Raw genomic sequence first — 12,737 nt, forward strand, 5'->3', positions numbered from 1 at the left:
CAGAAGGTGATCATTCCCAGCCCCACGCATTCCCCGTCCTCGCACGGCGGGTTCAATGCCCTCGGTGCCAGGTGGACAATTAGAGAAGGTGTCTCTGTTCATGCATCCCTCACACGGAGCCAAATTCCCTTCCAGAGGCGGCGATGGCAGCGGAGCTCCGGCTCCGGGATGGGGAATAAAGGCGCCTTCATCGGCGCACAATGGGCGGCTCAGAGCGGGGCCGGGGCAGCTGCAGGACACGTCCCCGCCTTGGCAGCCCGAGGAGAGACCCCGGCTCAAAAAGGGGACTCACAGGGGACAAAACTGCGCTAAAAACACGGCAGAAGTTTGTCAAAATAGCCGAAAGATGGGGAGGATGGTGGGAAAATAAAACCACCCAAAGGAGGGTCTGAAAGCAGAAGAAATGGTTGGGGGAAAGGTCATTAAAATATGGCCAAAAAAAAAAGGCGACATGAAAAGTGGAGAAATAAAAGGGCCTCAAAAAAGGCACATAAGAAAAGGGCCCCCAAAGAGGCACAAAAAAAAAAAAAAGAGGTCCCCGAAAAAAGGTCCTACCCCAAAAAAAGGGCCTCCCAAAAACGGGATAAAAAAGGCCAAAAAAAAAGACCCTACCAAAAAAGGGCCCCTCAGAAGGCTGGAAAAACAGAAAGACCAAAAAAACTAAAAGGCCCAAACACAAAAAAGGTCCAAAACCAACGTGGTCCAAATAAAAGGTCCAAAAAAAAATCCATTGGGGTGCAAGAAAGGGGATTGCCCTCCAGGACAGGGTGAGAACAGCAGCATCTCCCCAGGTGGGAAGGGCACCAAGAGCCTGACACCAGAATTCCATGGACACCAGAGGCTTTGTGTTGGAGCCTGGTGGGTTGGGAAGGGGTTGGCCAACACAAACACCAAAAATAATCTGATTTTTGCTTTAAATAAGAAATGGCCAGCAAAATGAGCTGTTGGAGAGATGGAGAAGCAGATCCTGGAGCAAAGGGCACACGACCTTCAGTCCACAGATGAAGATGACATAAAAACCTGGACAGACTGGAAGCAAAGCACAGAAATACGAAGGAGCTCCTGTCCTGCTTCCTCCTCAGCCCAGCTCCTCCTCCTCTCCTCAGGAGGAGGTGTCCGGCCAGGAAACGGCGCTGGCCATAAATACGAGCTGGGACGGACGCAATTCGCAAACCAGATGTTCTGGGGGAGAAGGGAGCACAGAAGGGAGGGAATAAACCCACTCCAGGGGGAAATATTCCCACTCCGTGCCCCTCCAGGTCCCCATCCCCACCTCAGGATGGAGCACCCCCAAAACGGGGCAGGTTGTGGTGTTTGGGGCAATTTTGGCCTTTCTTTGGCAGAGCCTGTTCCATCAGCCAGATGAACACAACATCTTCATCCCAATGTTCCTCCTCTTCCTCCTTCCCTGTGGATCAAGGCTGAAATTCACGGCTGCTCTTCCCAGTCAGAGCCGAGCCCACGGCCCCTGTGGGACCTCCCCAGTGCCAGCTGGGGCTGTGTGACACGGAGCCTTCGGTCACCCAAGACACAAACTCCACCACATTCAACACACAAAATCCACCAAAACCACATCAGCCGCTTGAGGCTTCATTTCTCTCCCCAGCATCATCCGTCCTTTGTCCCCAAACTACAGAAAAAAACAGGGTTTGTTCCCTTTTTTGAGCTTTCGGAACTTCCAGTGTCCTGGAGTTTCTCTGCAGCCTCAGGACAGGAGCTGGGAAGGCCAAAGCCTGGAGCCCATCCTGCTCCCTCCTCCCTGCGCTGGGGCTCGAGGCTGATCCTCAAACCCCAAATCCGGTAAATTTTCCGCCTCCCAAAAGCTGAACTAGGTAATAGAGACATTTAAAATACCAAACCCTCAGGTCTGAGGCACATTTTTCCAGGGGGAAAGGGAAAGGAAGGCTCAGCTGTTTGTTTTGCATTTAAGCACATCATCCCAAAACAGTTCAAATGCATTTTTGCAATTCTTCCATCCGGCCCCCTCCGAACGGGGAAGATTCAAACCAGATCCCTTCTCCAGAGCTTCCAGGGCCGACAGGGCTCCCGCCATTCCTGCAGAGGAGCCGCAGGTATGCGGCCGGACTGGGGGAGGGGGACGGCCCATTGCTAAGTAAATATTGACTTTAAAATACACTTTTTCCCCCCTTTTCCCTTCAAGTCGGACTATGGAATCACGAGGCATTCACTTTCCTCAAACAAACAAAAAAAAATCGATGATTTGGAGAAGGCAAGCCTGGCTCTGCTGTGCCAGAGGTGTTGGAATGGCAGCGCCGTGCCATTGCTGGGACAGGCTCTGGGTGGATGTGGGCACTCAGAGGGACCCCGGACAGGGTTCACTCCGATTCTCCCCCTTTTTGGAACCCCCAAGGAGACAACAACAAATCCAAGCAAAACCAAACCCCACCATCACCTCAGCCTCAGCATTCCAGTGCTTCTCTGGTTTTTCATCCCTGGTTTCCACCCCTGTTCCCAGCCATGACCAAGGGATGATGCTGGTGGGAAGCAGCTGGAAGATCCCAGCAGCCCCCAGACCCATCCTGGGGTACAGGCAGGGCTGTCACCCCCCTGTCACATGCCAGAGGGACAGGCAGGATGGGCCCAGCACCCTCTGCTCATTCATCCCCAGATGCCACCAGCACATCCCTGACCCTTTCCCACTGGTCCTGTTCCACACATTCTGCCATTATTGCCCACCTGGACACTCCCCATGGCAAGGGACACCCACCCCTGCCCACGAGACACGGATTGGGAGCCACTGGATGCCCACACCGGGTACCCCAGGGAGATGCCATCCCAATGTCCCCCTTTGGGGTCAGCCCAGCTGCCAAGAGGTGACAACCCCAGGGTCCCCAGCAGCCCCCCAGCACCCCCAGCACGGGCACTGGGATGGGATTCCCAGCAGCCAGGACCTGCCAGGGCTGCCTCCAAACCCAGACAAAGGAGCAGAGCGAGGATGCTGGGGGGGGACAGGGAGGAGGAGGAGGAAGGAGATGGAGGCAGGAGCTGCCCACAGCATCCCTGCCGAGGGGGAAGGGGGATAAAATCCCATTGCGGCTCCAGGGCCGCGTCCATCCCGCAGCTCCGCGTCACCTCATTTCAAACGCATCCGGGGGGAGACGATTTCCATGCGAACACGCATCAGGAAATCTGCGAGGAATGCGCTCCCCCCGCCCAGCCCCTTCCCCTCCCGCTCCCCAGGCTCCAGCAGCTCTGCTGCCTTCAGATGAAATCCATTAAAAAGAAAAAAAAAAAATAAAAAAGGGGGGGAATAAAGGAAAGATTTGCATTTTAAACCAAATTCAGGAGCCGGGAGAGCCGTGCCGGAGCGCGATCCCCCTCCCGCCTCCAGCCCCACGGAGAGTCCGCAGCAGAAGGAGCTGAAAAATGGCAGGAGATGGAGCCAGATGAAACGAAAGCTCCGGCATTGCCAGAACTGGGGATAATAATAATAAAAGAAAAAAAAGAAAAAAAAAAAAAAAAGAGCTGGATCATCCAGACTGTGGTGGGGAGGGGACGGAGGGGCAGCTCCAGCCCCACAGCCAAGCGGGATTCAAGGGAGAATCCCACTTTTTTTGGTATTATTCATTTTGCAGCTTATCTGCAATTTAAATGGGAAAAAAAAAAAAGCGAGGTGCGGGGGGGTGGGGAGGAAAAAAGAGGAATAAAAAAGCATTTGCAGCCAAGAGAAAGGGGCTTAAATCCTCTGGGTGCAGTTGGATGGGCTGCAGGCAGCCCTGGCCTGTGGCAATCCCTGCCAGGGTGCCCCGAGTCCCCTTTTTCCTTCCTCAGAGGAGGGATGGGGAGGGGGCAGCGGGCCTGCAGAGCCCCCCCACCCACCTCCCCTACCTGCCCAACCTTTATTCCCTGCATTTATCCTGGCAATAGCAGTGGGATGTTTATACCCTGGGCAGTTGGGAACCCAAACAGGATCCGCCGTGGTTATTTATGGCCTGTGGCTGGAGCTGATAACGCTCCCTCCAGAGCCCGGCCTGCGCCGGGAATAAAGCAATTCCACAGGATAGATTAATAGGCATTTCATCCCGGCAGCTGGGAGGGAGGGAGCGAGGGAGGGGAGGCTGCCAGGGGCTTGGTGGGGCAGGAGAGTCTGTGCTTCCTCCCACCGGGCCGGGCATCAGCTCGCCAAGGCTTTCAAAGGGCTGGAGCCCGGCCAGAACCATTGGCCTTAATTCATTAGTCAACTCAATTTCGCTGCCTCCGCAAATAAGGACTTTGTCTGGGATGGGGAAACGGAGCAGAGCAGCTATTGTGCCCCGGGAGCGGGCAGAAAGGGCCCTTTGAGAGGACACTCTGCTGGAATAAAAGTCACTTTTATCCCAGAATAATTAGCATGCTCTGAGTACACTAATTATTCCGGCATAAAGGGACTTTTATTCCCGAGCAGCGCGGCCGCGCGGGGAGTTGCTCTGGATTCGGCTCCACCTGCCCGTGTGAACGAAGCCAGGGATGATCCAGCTGGGATTTGGGATCCTTGGGATCCTTGGGACGTCCTCATTGGAGTGCACATGGGGGTCCCACCTCAGCCAGGGCAGGGTCACCCCCCAGGAGATGCTGGATGCTCCAAGAGGCTGGAGAACAGCAAGAGGGGCATGAGGACATGGAGACCCAGATTGTTCCAAACCTCCAGGTCACCTCCTGAGGTCCCCTGGGGCACCTCAGGGCATCTCCCAGCCCTGGGGAGCACAAGGTCATGGAGCCACCATGGCGCAGCACAATCTCCTGAGACTTCAAGGTCTCTCCAGGGATAACAACCCCAGACAACACCACGGCCCTGCCCCGCTCCTGGCACAGCTTTTGGCTGTCACCAATTCCCATCCCAGTCCCCAAAACAAAGCCCAACCCGCCCATGGGGATGCGACTCCGGTCGCCCATCACCCCCCCAGCACAGCAACTGCTGCTGAGAGCAAAGGTTTGGGAATTCCTTGACAGCCCATCCTGGAAAAGCGGGTCCTGCACGGCTTCCAGGTGGCAGCTGCTCCACTGGAAAAACATCCCTGGCACGGTGAAATGTCCCATCTGTCTGTAACTGGTACAAACGGTGAAAGAGGAATTGGCACGGCCATCCCTGATGTGTCCCAGATGCCGCCTGACCCCTTGGCATCTCCAGCAGATGCTCCCAGAGGGTTCCTGCAGCTCAGGGATCCTGCTTGCACTGCTTTTAACCTCTGTAAGTCGCAGGAAAAGAAAATTTAGGATTTGATGCAGCTGAAAGGGCAGAGGGCTGGGCAAGAGCCGATGGCAGCAGAGCAGCCGGGGAGGCGAGCGCCTCCAAATCCGCTCTTGCCGGGGGAAGAGGCGCTCCAGGCCGGCGGAGGAGAGGCTGAGCAAAGCCATCTGGAAGGGCCGGGGGCTGCGGCAGGAAGCGGGGCCGTGGCGTGGGCACCGGCCCAAGGATGCGGGGCCGGGCGGGCGCCTCCACCCCGCTGCCCGAGGCACCCACCCCGCTGCTCCGCAGCATCCGCCCGGCGCTGGGAAGGCGGCTGGAGCGGGAAGTATTAAACCCAAGTGCTTCCTTTTCCAAACAATAAAAAAGCACCACGACACCCGCCGGGAGGAAACATTCACAGCCTTTCCCTGCGCTGCGGGCCGGGGGGTGCAGCTCCCGGGGCATGGAGAGGATGGGACCACTGTAAGAAGCGTGGTTTGGGGTGTCTGTGCTGCCCCCCAAGCTCAGAAATCATCTGGAGCTGCTCTCCCGGCAGGGACAGCCAAGGGCTGGTGACACCCGTGGTGAGACGCGTGGCCCTGGCAAAGGTGGGAGTGGGTGGGCATGCGTGGCAGCCCACCAGCAGCACGGGTGGGCAGTGGGGCATCCTGCTGCTCCCCAGGGCTGAGGGTTTGTGTCCCTGTGCCATCCTTCAGGCCACAACATCCCAGTTCTGAGAAAACCAGCGGGTGCCAGCATGGGGGACACAGGGAAGCAGAGGGAGGCGACACCGGGAGGAACAAGCCATGTGTGACCCAGGAGCACGAGCCCACAGACACAGAGCTGCAGGTAAACAGGGGACACTGATGCCATTCAAAGCTCTCAGCACATTTCAATTTTCGCCTGGCAGCCCTCAGCAAACAAACTTGGCCAACCCCAGGGAGGCTGGGGCATGGGGGCAGCAGCAGGATGGCTCCCAAAGCCTTCCCCAGCTGGAATCCTCCTCAAGTCCATCACCAAGGGATGGATGGCAGAGCCCTGAGCCCTGAGCAGTGACTCCTCTCCACCTCCTGACACTGCAGCCCCTCAATTCAGCAGCAACCCCCACACTCATCCCCCTCCTGCCCAGGATGTGCCCCCCAACACCTGCCCATCCTCAGGGTGAGACCCCCCAATACCTCCCTGTCCCCAGGATGTGCCCCCCAACACCTGCCCATCCTCAGGGTAAGACTGCCCCCAATACCTCCCTGTCCCCAGGATGTGCCCCCCAACACCTGCCCATCCTCAGGGTAAGACTGCCCCCAATACCTCCCTGTCCCCAGGATGTGCCCCCCAACACCTGCCCATCCTCACCATGGTCCCATTTGGAGAAACAGCATCTGGCAAAAGGCTTAATTAGCCCACTCAATTAAAGATGCAACTTCCAACTCAATTAGCCTCCCTCCCAGACATCCACAATTCCCACTGCTGCCCCAGTCCACACGTTTTGGACATCCCAGAGCTGCTCTCACCTTCCTGACACTCCCTGGAGCTCGGGATGCTCTTCCCATCCCTTCCCTCGGTGTCACTGCAAGCACAGTCCCACCGGAGCAGCTCAGGGCTGCCAGCAAGGTCATTATCCAACAGTTCTGCTGCCACGAGCGGTGCTGGGACCGTCTGTGATCCTGCACAGCATCTGCAGGACTGCAGCTCCAGCCCGCTCCGTTCCCTGGCTCAGGAAGGACACTGGAGTCTATATTTAGCCCTAAAAACGGCCTGACCACGTTGGGGAACGCAACCTCTCCCGATGGAACAACACCCAGAACAGCCCTCACGGCCCACCCTGTGCTTTTATTTCAAAAAGAAGAGTCACACAGCAAAGAAAACAACGAGTTTGAGCTGAATTAGAAAAATGATGGAAATATTTGGTGTGGCCGCAGCCAGCAGGTCGGGCGGCCCGGGAGCGGTGCGTGGAAAGGGCTGGAAAATTAAGTCAGCAGCAAAACCCAGCCTGTAAATAGCTGGAGGTGGCCTTGGATTGCAAAATCCCAAGGAGAGGGGAAAAGCATCCCCTGGAAAACAAGCTGCAGCCGGGGCGGATGCTCCGTTTGGGAGAGCCTGAGGATGGCAGTGACGTCCCCGGCCACCATCGGCCACCCAGCCCCAGTCCCTGGAGAGGGATGTCCATGGGAACAGAGCTGGACACGCTCTCTGGAGGTGATGGAGATAAAACTCATCCCAAGCACAAGGAGAGTCCTGTCTGCCTGGAGAAGGCAGCACGGTGGGAAGGAACCAGGCTGAGGCACCCGCTGCTCTCAGCCCAAGCCAGGCGCCACTCCTGGGATCAGCACCCGCTCCAAGGAGCCCCTTCCCAGCCCTGGGAGTGCTGGATTCATCCCAGGCACGTCAGGGGAGCCCCATGGCTGCGTGGGGTGAGCGGGGAGAGGACTCTGGGCTTGGCAGGCAGCTCTGGCAGACACTCAGGGTTCAGACCCCGTCAGGGCTGGGAGGGCTGGGGGGCACGAGAAAGGATTTATCTGCACCAGGAAAGCGCTTGGAGCGGATCTGGGAACTGAAATCATCTCCATGCCTGGAAGAGGAACCTCCTGCCCCACGACAAAGGCCAGGGCTCCTCGTTGTGCTGACTCAGCAGCATGTGGCACATCCTGTGTGTCCTCCCCTCTCTCCAGGGCTCCCGAGGGCCCGGGCCTGGCTGTGATTTCGGGAAGCAGCTCCCATACAACCCCTTGCTGCTCAAAGGCCACTCGCAGAACCATGTGCTCCCTGCGCCGTTCTGGAGAGGCTCCATCCAAAAGACCATCCAAGGGCTTGGGACAGCTCCCCAAAGGCACAGCCGAACCCCTGGGGTGCTGGGGGAGGTCACAGACACGGGCACAGCTACTGCTGCCTCCCAGGGCAGCCAAATCCCACATGGACACCATCCCCAGGGGCAGGCAGGGACCCCACGAGCTGTCCCATTCCCTGTGGAGCATCCCAGTGCTCACGAGATGGTGACAAATCCTCGGCAGCAGAATCGGTGGGAGCAGATCCCTCCTCAGCAGTGCTGCTGCACCAGGATGAGCCTCACGGGACACACCGGGCAGCCACGGGGCAGGAGAGTGCTGGCACAGACCCCAGTGCCCAATGTCCTCACCCTGCCACCACCATCACCTCCACACATGCTACCAGTGCTCCCAGTTTCTGCCCAAAGGGCTCCTGGCCCTCACCCTGCCCACCCTCCAGCCCCTTCCCCACCTCAGTGAGCGCTGGGAGGTGACCTGGATGTTGTCACAACCTTGAGGGGCAGCCAGGTCCCCCCGTGCCCTCCTGGAGGGGGAAGGAGTCATGGTCCTTGCCCAAACACCCTCATCCCAGGCAGTGGGAGGATGGATTTTGGGAGCCAACCCTCTCTCCTCAAAGCTCCTCGTGCCACCACCCCGTCCCCTTGGGCTGACTCCAGGGCTGTTTTCGGGACCCCACCCAGCAGCTGATTTACGCTGCTTTTCCCTTAATTTGTCTGATTTTCCACTCCAATCCTGCTGTTCCTGTGCAGCAGAGCAGAGCCTGGACAGCCCCACTGGGCAACCACGGGTCAGGCATGGGCTGGGGGCAAAGAGGAACGAGGGAACAGCAGCTGGAGCCAGCTCCTCCAGAGGAGGATGCTGCAGGAACCAGGGCCTTGCAAGCACAGGGAGGACCTGAGTGGTTTTGCTCCCCATCATCCCAACACCGGAGGAGAAGCATCACCAGCTGGAGCAGCCCCCGCTCCTTCCCGCTTCGCAGGCTCCCCCGGAGCACATGGAACCGGCACGGAGAGAACACGAGGAGCGAGCGCTGGGGCTGAGACACCCAAGGCGAGGGGGCTGCCACAGCTGCTCCCACCCCCACAGCGCCCACGGCGCCTCAGGAGCTTCGGAAGCGGCGAGGAGGCGACGCCTCGGCTTCACCCCAAACCTGGCACCGCTGCCAGGGATGCTCCGGAGATGCCCCATCCTCTTGATGCCAGGGAGCACGTGGGATGGGGCAGAGCGCAGCCACTGGACACCACAGCAGCACCTCTCACACCTGACAGAGCCCCACGGGGCTGCTGGAAGCACAAACATCCTGCTGGGATGCTCCACACAGGAATTCTGGACACATCTCTGCACAGAGGAACCCCTGGTCACTGCCCCTCCAGCGCCTCCTTCTCCTCCCAGCACCTCAAACTTCTCCACTCTTCACCTCCACTGAACCCAGCACAGCTCCGGGCATGTCCGTGCACGCTTAGGGAAGCAGCGTGTGCACACCCACACGCGTGCACACGCATGGGAACACAGGGAAAAACACACGGGAAAACACCTGGGAACACGCAGGCACACGTGGGGACACCTGGGAACACACACGGGCACACAGGGACGCGCAACGGGACGTGCCAGACCACCGAGGTGGCAAAGGGAAGTGCTGCACCAAAACATCCCAGCCACCCTCAACCACCTTCAACCACAGGTATTTCCAAAACAGGAACAGGGCGATCCCTGCCTGCCACCACAGGGCCCAGGGATGCCCCACGCTGCCCAGCAAGTGGCAGAGGAGTGGGCAGACGGGAACTGCCCTTTGTTCCCCATGGAAGAGCTTCCTCCCACCCCACAGCTGGACTTTGTCCTCCTCTTCTCCAGAAACGAGCAACGAGCTTCCAGAACTGCAAACAGAGGCTGTAAGTGTGAGGAATTGGCTCTCCAGACAAGGATGGGGACCTGCAGGATGTCCTGGCCTCTCCCAGAGCACCACTGTACCCAGCTGGGACAGTGGGAGATTTACATCAAGAAAACCAGAGCCCAGCCAGGACCACCAGGGTTGAGGCACCAGCTCAGGTGGCACCTTGGTGGCACATTCTGCCCCCTAACCGAGCCAACCACATCCTTGTGGTGCCTCCACATCCGCCACGTGCCTCCACAGCCTCACACACTCCCAGCACCCCGAGGTGGTGGAACAGCACCTCGTTCCCATCACAGTCCCCAGAGGGGAGCCCCTCGGGAGGGGGACATGCACCAGGAGGAAGGGGTGTCTATCCCACTCCAGCTCCTGGGGTGTGGAGCCGAGGATGGAAGAACTTCCCTCCAGCTCATCATCTTTCCGCAGCCTCGTTTCCAAAGGCAACGCAGCTTATGCAATGAGCGATGCCTCCCTTCCGCCCCCACCAACTTCTGGATCCGCCGGATGCTCCGAGCCACCTCCGAGCCCTCGTGTCCCTGGAGGGGTGACCCTGGAGGGCTCAGCCGTGGCCACCTGCACCGCCGAGCCCACCGGGTGTGTGCCAGCGGCTCAATCAGCCCTGCAGGTGCCACCAACGGGGGACTGCAGGGTGCCCTGAGCTGCTCCGCTCTTGTCACCTCCCTCCAAGGGACACAGATCAAGAGTCCGCATCACCAGCAGGGTGAGGAGGGGCTGGAGGATGGAAACCACAGGCTCCGGCCTCCTGCAGCCCCAGACATGAATCTGGGGCAGGGATCTGGCGTTTGCCCAAACCTCCTCCTCCTCCTCCATCCCTCCGACCCGCTGACGGGTCAGATGCTGCCACTGCCACGACACCAAATCCCTTCTCCCGCTTTGCTCTAAGGTGGGCAAAGAAACGGGACAGAAAAACCTCCCCCTAAAACAAAAAAAAACAACCCCCTCTGGTTCATCCATCATTCCGGCCTCTCATTTCACCAGGCCACTCCCGCGCAGACACAGGGGGAATCCGCCACAGGAAAGCCGAGACTCCCCCATTTCTCTGCTTTTAAAGGGAAAAAACAGCCCGGGGCGTCCAAGCGCGGCGAGAACTTCGCCACGGCCGCCGGTTCCCGGCCGGAGCGGCTGGCAGCGCGGAGCACGGGCGCTGCCAAGAGCGGCCCCTCGCACATTCCCAGCCCGGCCACGGAGCTGCCGAGCTCAAGTATTTATTGAATAGATCAATAAGGGCCCGGAACGCGACGTGCGCGGCTTGGGAACGAGCGGCTGGCAAGGAGCTGGATGGACCGATGGGGGGAGGCTGGACAAACGGACACACGGACCGAGGGACGGACAGCCCCGGTGGCTGGATACGCGTATTCCCAGTGCCACCAGGCCCGGTCACAGCCGAACTCCGCAGCCGGGCGTCGCGGCTCCGGGAGAAGCAGCCCCGGTTATGCAAGAGGGGGAGCGTGGGGCGAGGCCGGGCTGTCACGGGCACCCCTGGGACCGGTGGGATCCCGGCCCCGGCCATCCCCGGCACACCGGGACCCCCGGCCCCGGCTCCCGCAGCGGTGATGAGCTCCAACTTTCCTGCTTGGCTGCGGGGAAAACTTTGGATTCCAGAGGAAAATGGGGATGGAGGGCGGGTGGGAGCTACGGGAACGGGAAAAGAGGAGAGAAAACGGGGAGCGCGAGCGAGCGGCCCCCGCGGCTGCGGGGGAACGGGGCGGGGGGCGCACCGTGCGCTGCGGAGGGGTGCGGGGAGGACGCGCCTCCCCAGTCCGGCCCGCTGCTCCGCGCTGCTCCCCGCTGCTCCCCGGTTCCCCCGGTGTCCCCACGGCGCAGCGGGGCCGGGCTGCGCCCGCTCTGCTTTGTCACGGCGGCGGCGGAGAGAGGGGACGCGCAGCGCCCCCCGCCCCCTCCCCTCCCCGGCCCGGCCGAGCCCCGCGCCCCCGACAGCGGCTGCGGCGGCGGGTGTCCCCCCCCCCTCCCCGCCGGTATCGCCCCGCGGGGCTCCGGCCCCGCCGCCCCCCGACTCACCTTCGAGGGCGCGGGCGGCGGGCGCGGCCAGCAGGGCCAGGAGGCTCCCGGTGAGGGCCAGCAGCGGCCCCATGCCGGCGGCTCGGTGGCGGCGGCGGCGGCGGCGGCGGCGGCGGCTCCTCACGCCGTGCTGCCCGTGGGGCGGCGCGTCCCGGGCCCGCGCACCGACATCCGCGGGGGGCGGGCGGGGGCGGGCCGGCGGCCGGGCCGGGCCGGGCCGGGGGGCGGGCGGACCCTCCGGGCTGGGCGGCGGCGGCGGCGGCGGGGCCGGGGGGCGGTGAGGGGTGAGGGGGTGGGGGGCTCTGCGCGCGCCGCCGCCGCGGCGGAGGGCGGGCGGTGATTTTGGGGGGGTGGGGGGCGATGGAGCGCGCGCCGCCGCCCGCCTGACGTCACCGGGCTCGAGCCGCCGCCGCCGCGGACGGGAACGGGGAGGGGGGGGACACGCGCGTGGCGTGGGGGGGGGGGGGGGGTCCTTATGCGCATGCGCGTGCGGTGCCGGGGCTGCGCCCCCCGGTGGGTGCGGGTAGGGACGGGGTCTGGGCAGGGGTCCCGGGTCGGTACCGGTATCGGCCTCGGTATGGTCTGGGCAGGGGTCTGGTGTCGGTGTCGGTATGGTACGGGCAGGGGTCCCGTGCCGGTGTCGGTGTCAGTATGGTACGGGCAGGGGTCCCGTGCCGGTGTCGGTGTCGGTACCGGTGTCAGTATGGCACGGGAGGGCTCTGATGCCGGTGTCGGTGTCGGTATCAGTGTCAGTATGGTCCGGGAGGGGTCCAGTGCCGGTGTCGGTACCGGTGTCAGTATAGTACGAGCAGGGGGCCGGGATCGGTGTGGCACAGGTTCAGCGCTGCCGGTCCCGCAC

The 12,737-nt window shown here is 61.1% G+C and overlaps 1 protein-coding gene across 8 annotated transcripts in view; it reads right to left on the minus strand.

Annotated features, from left to right (window-relative positions):
• Positions 1 to 12,169, minus strand: part of LRP1 (LDL receptor related protein 1) — an 81,069-nt gene extending 68,900 nt beyond the window's left edge. For 6 of the 8 annotated variants that reach the window (XR_003957280.4, XM_072919545.1, XM_030259270.4 and 3 more), the window contains exon 1: positions 11,879 to 12,169. Coding sequence is in view for 6 of the 8 variants with exons in the window: in XM_072919545.1 (XP_072775646.1) it covers positions 11,879 to 11,951 (73 nt within the window). In the remaining 2 variants the exon portion in view is untranslated. Of the gene's footprint in view, positions 1 to 10,429; positions 10,757 to 11,878 lie in introns of those variants that run through there. The other 2 variants (XM_030259272.4, XM_072919546.1) reach the window with 2 other exon arrangements.
• Positions 12,170 to 12,737: the final 568 nt, after the last annotated feature.

This window comes from Taeniopygia guttata, chromosome 29 (assembly GCF_048771995.1).
Source record: "Taeniopygia guttata chromosome 29, bTaeGut7.mat, whole genome shotgun sequence".
In the NCBI taxonomy this organism is placed as follows: Eukaryota; Metazoa; Chordata; class Aves; order Passeriformes; family Estrildidae; genus Taeniopygia; species Taeniopygia guttata.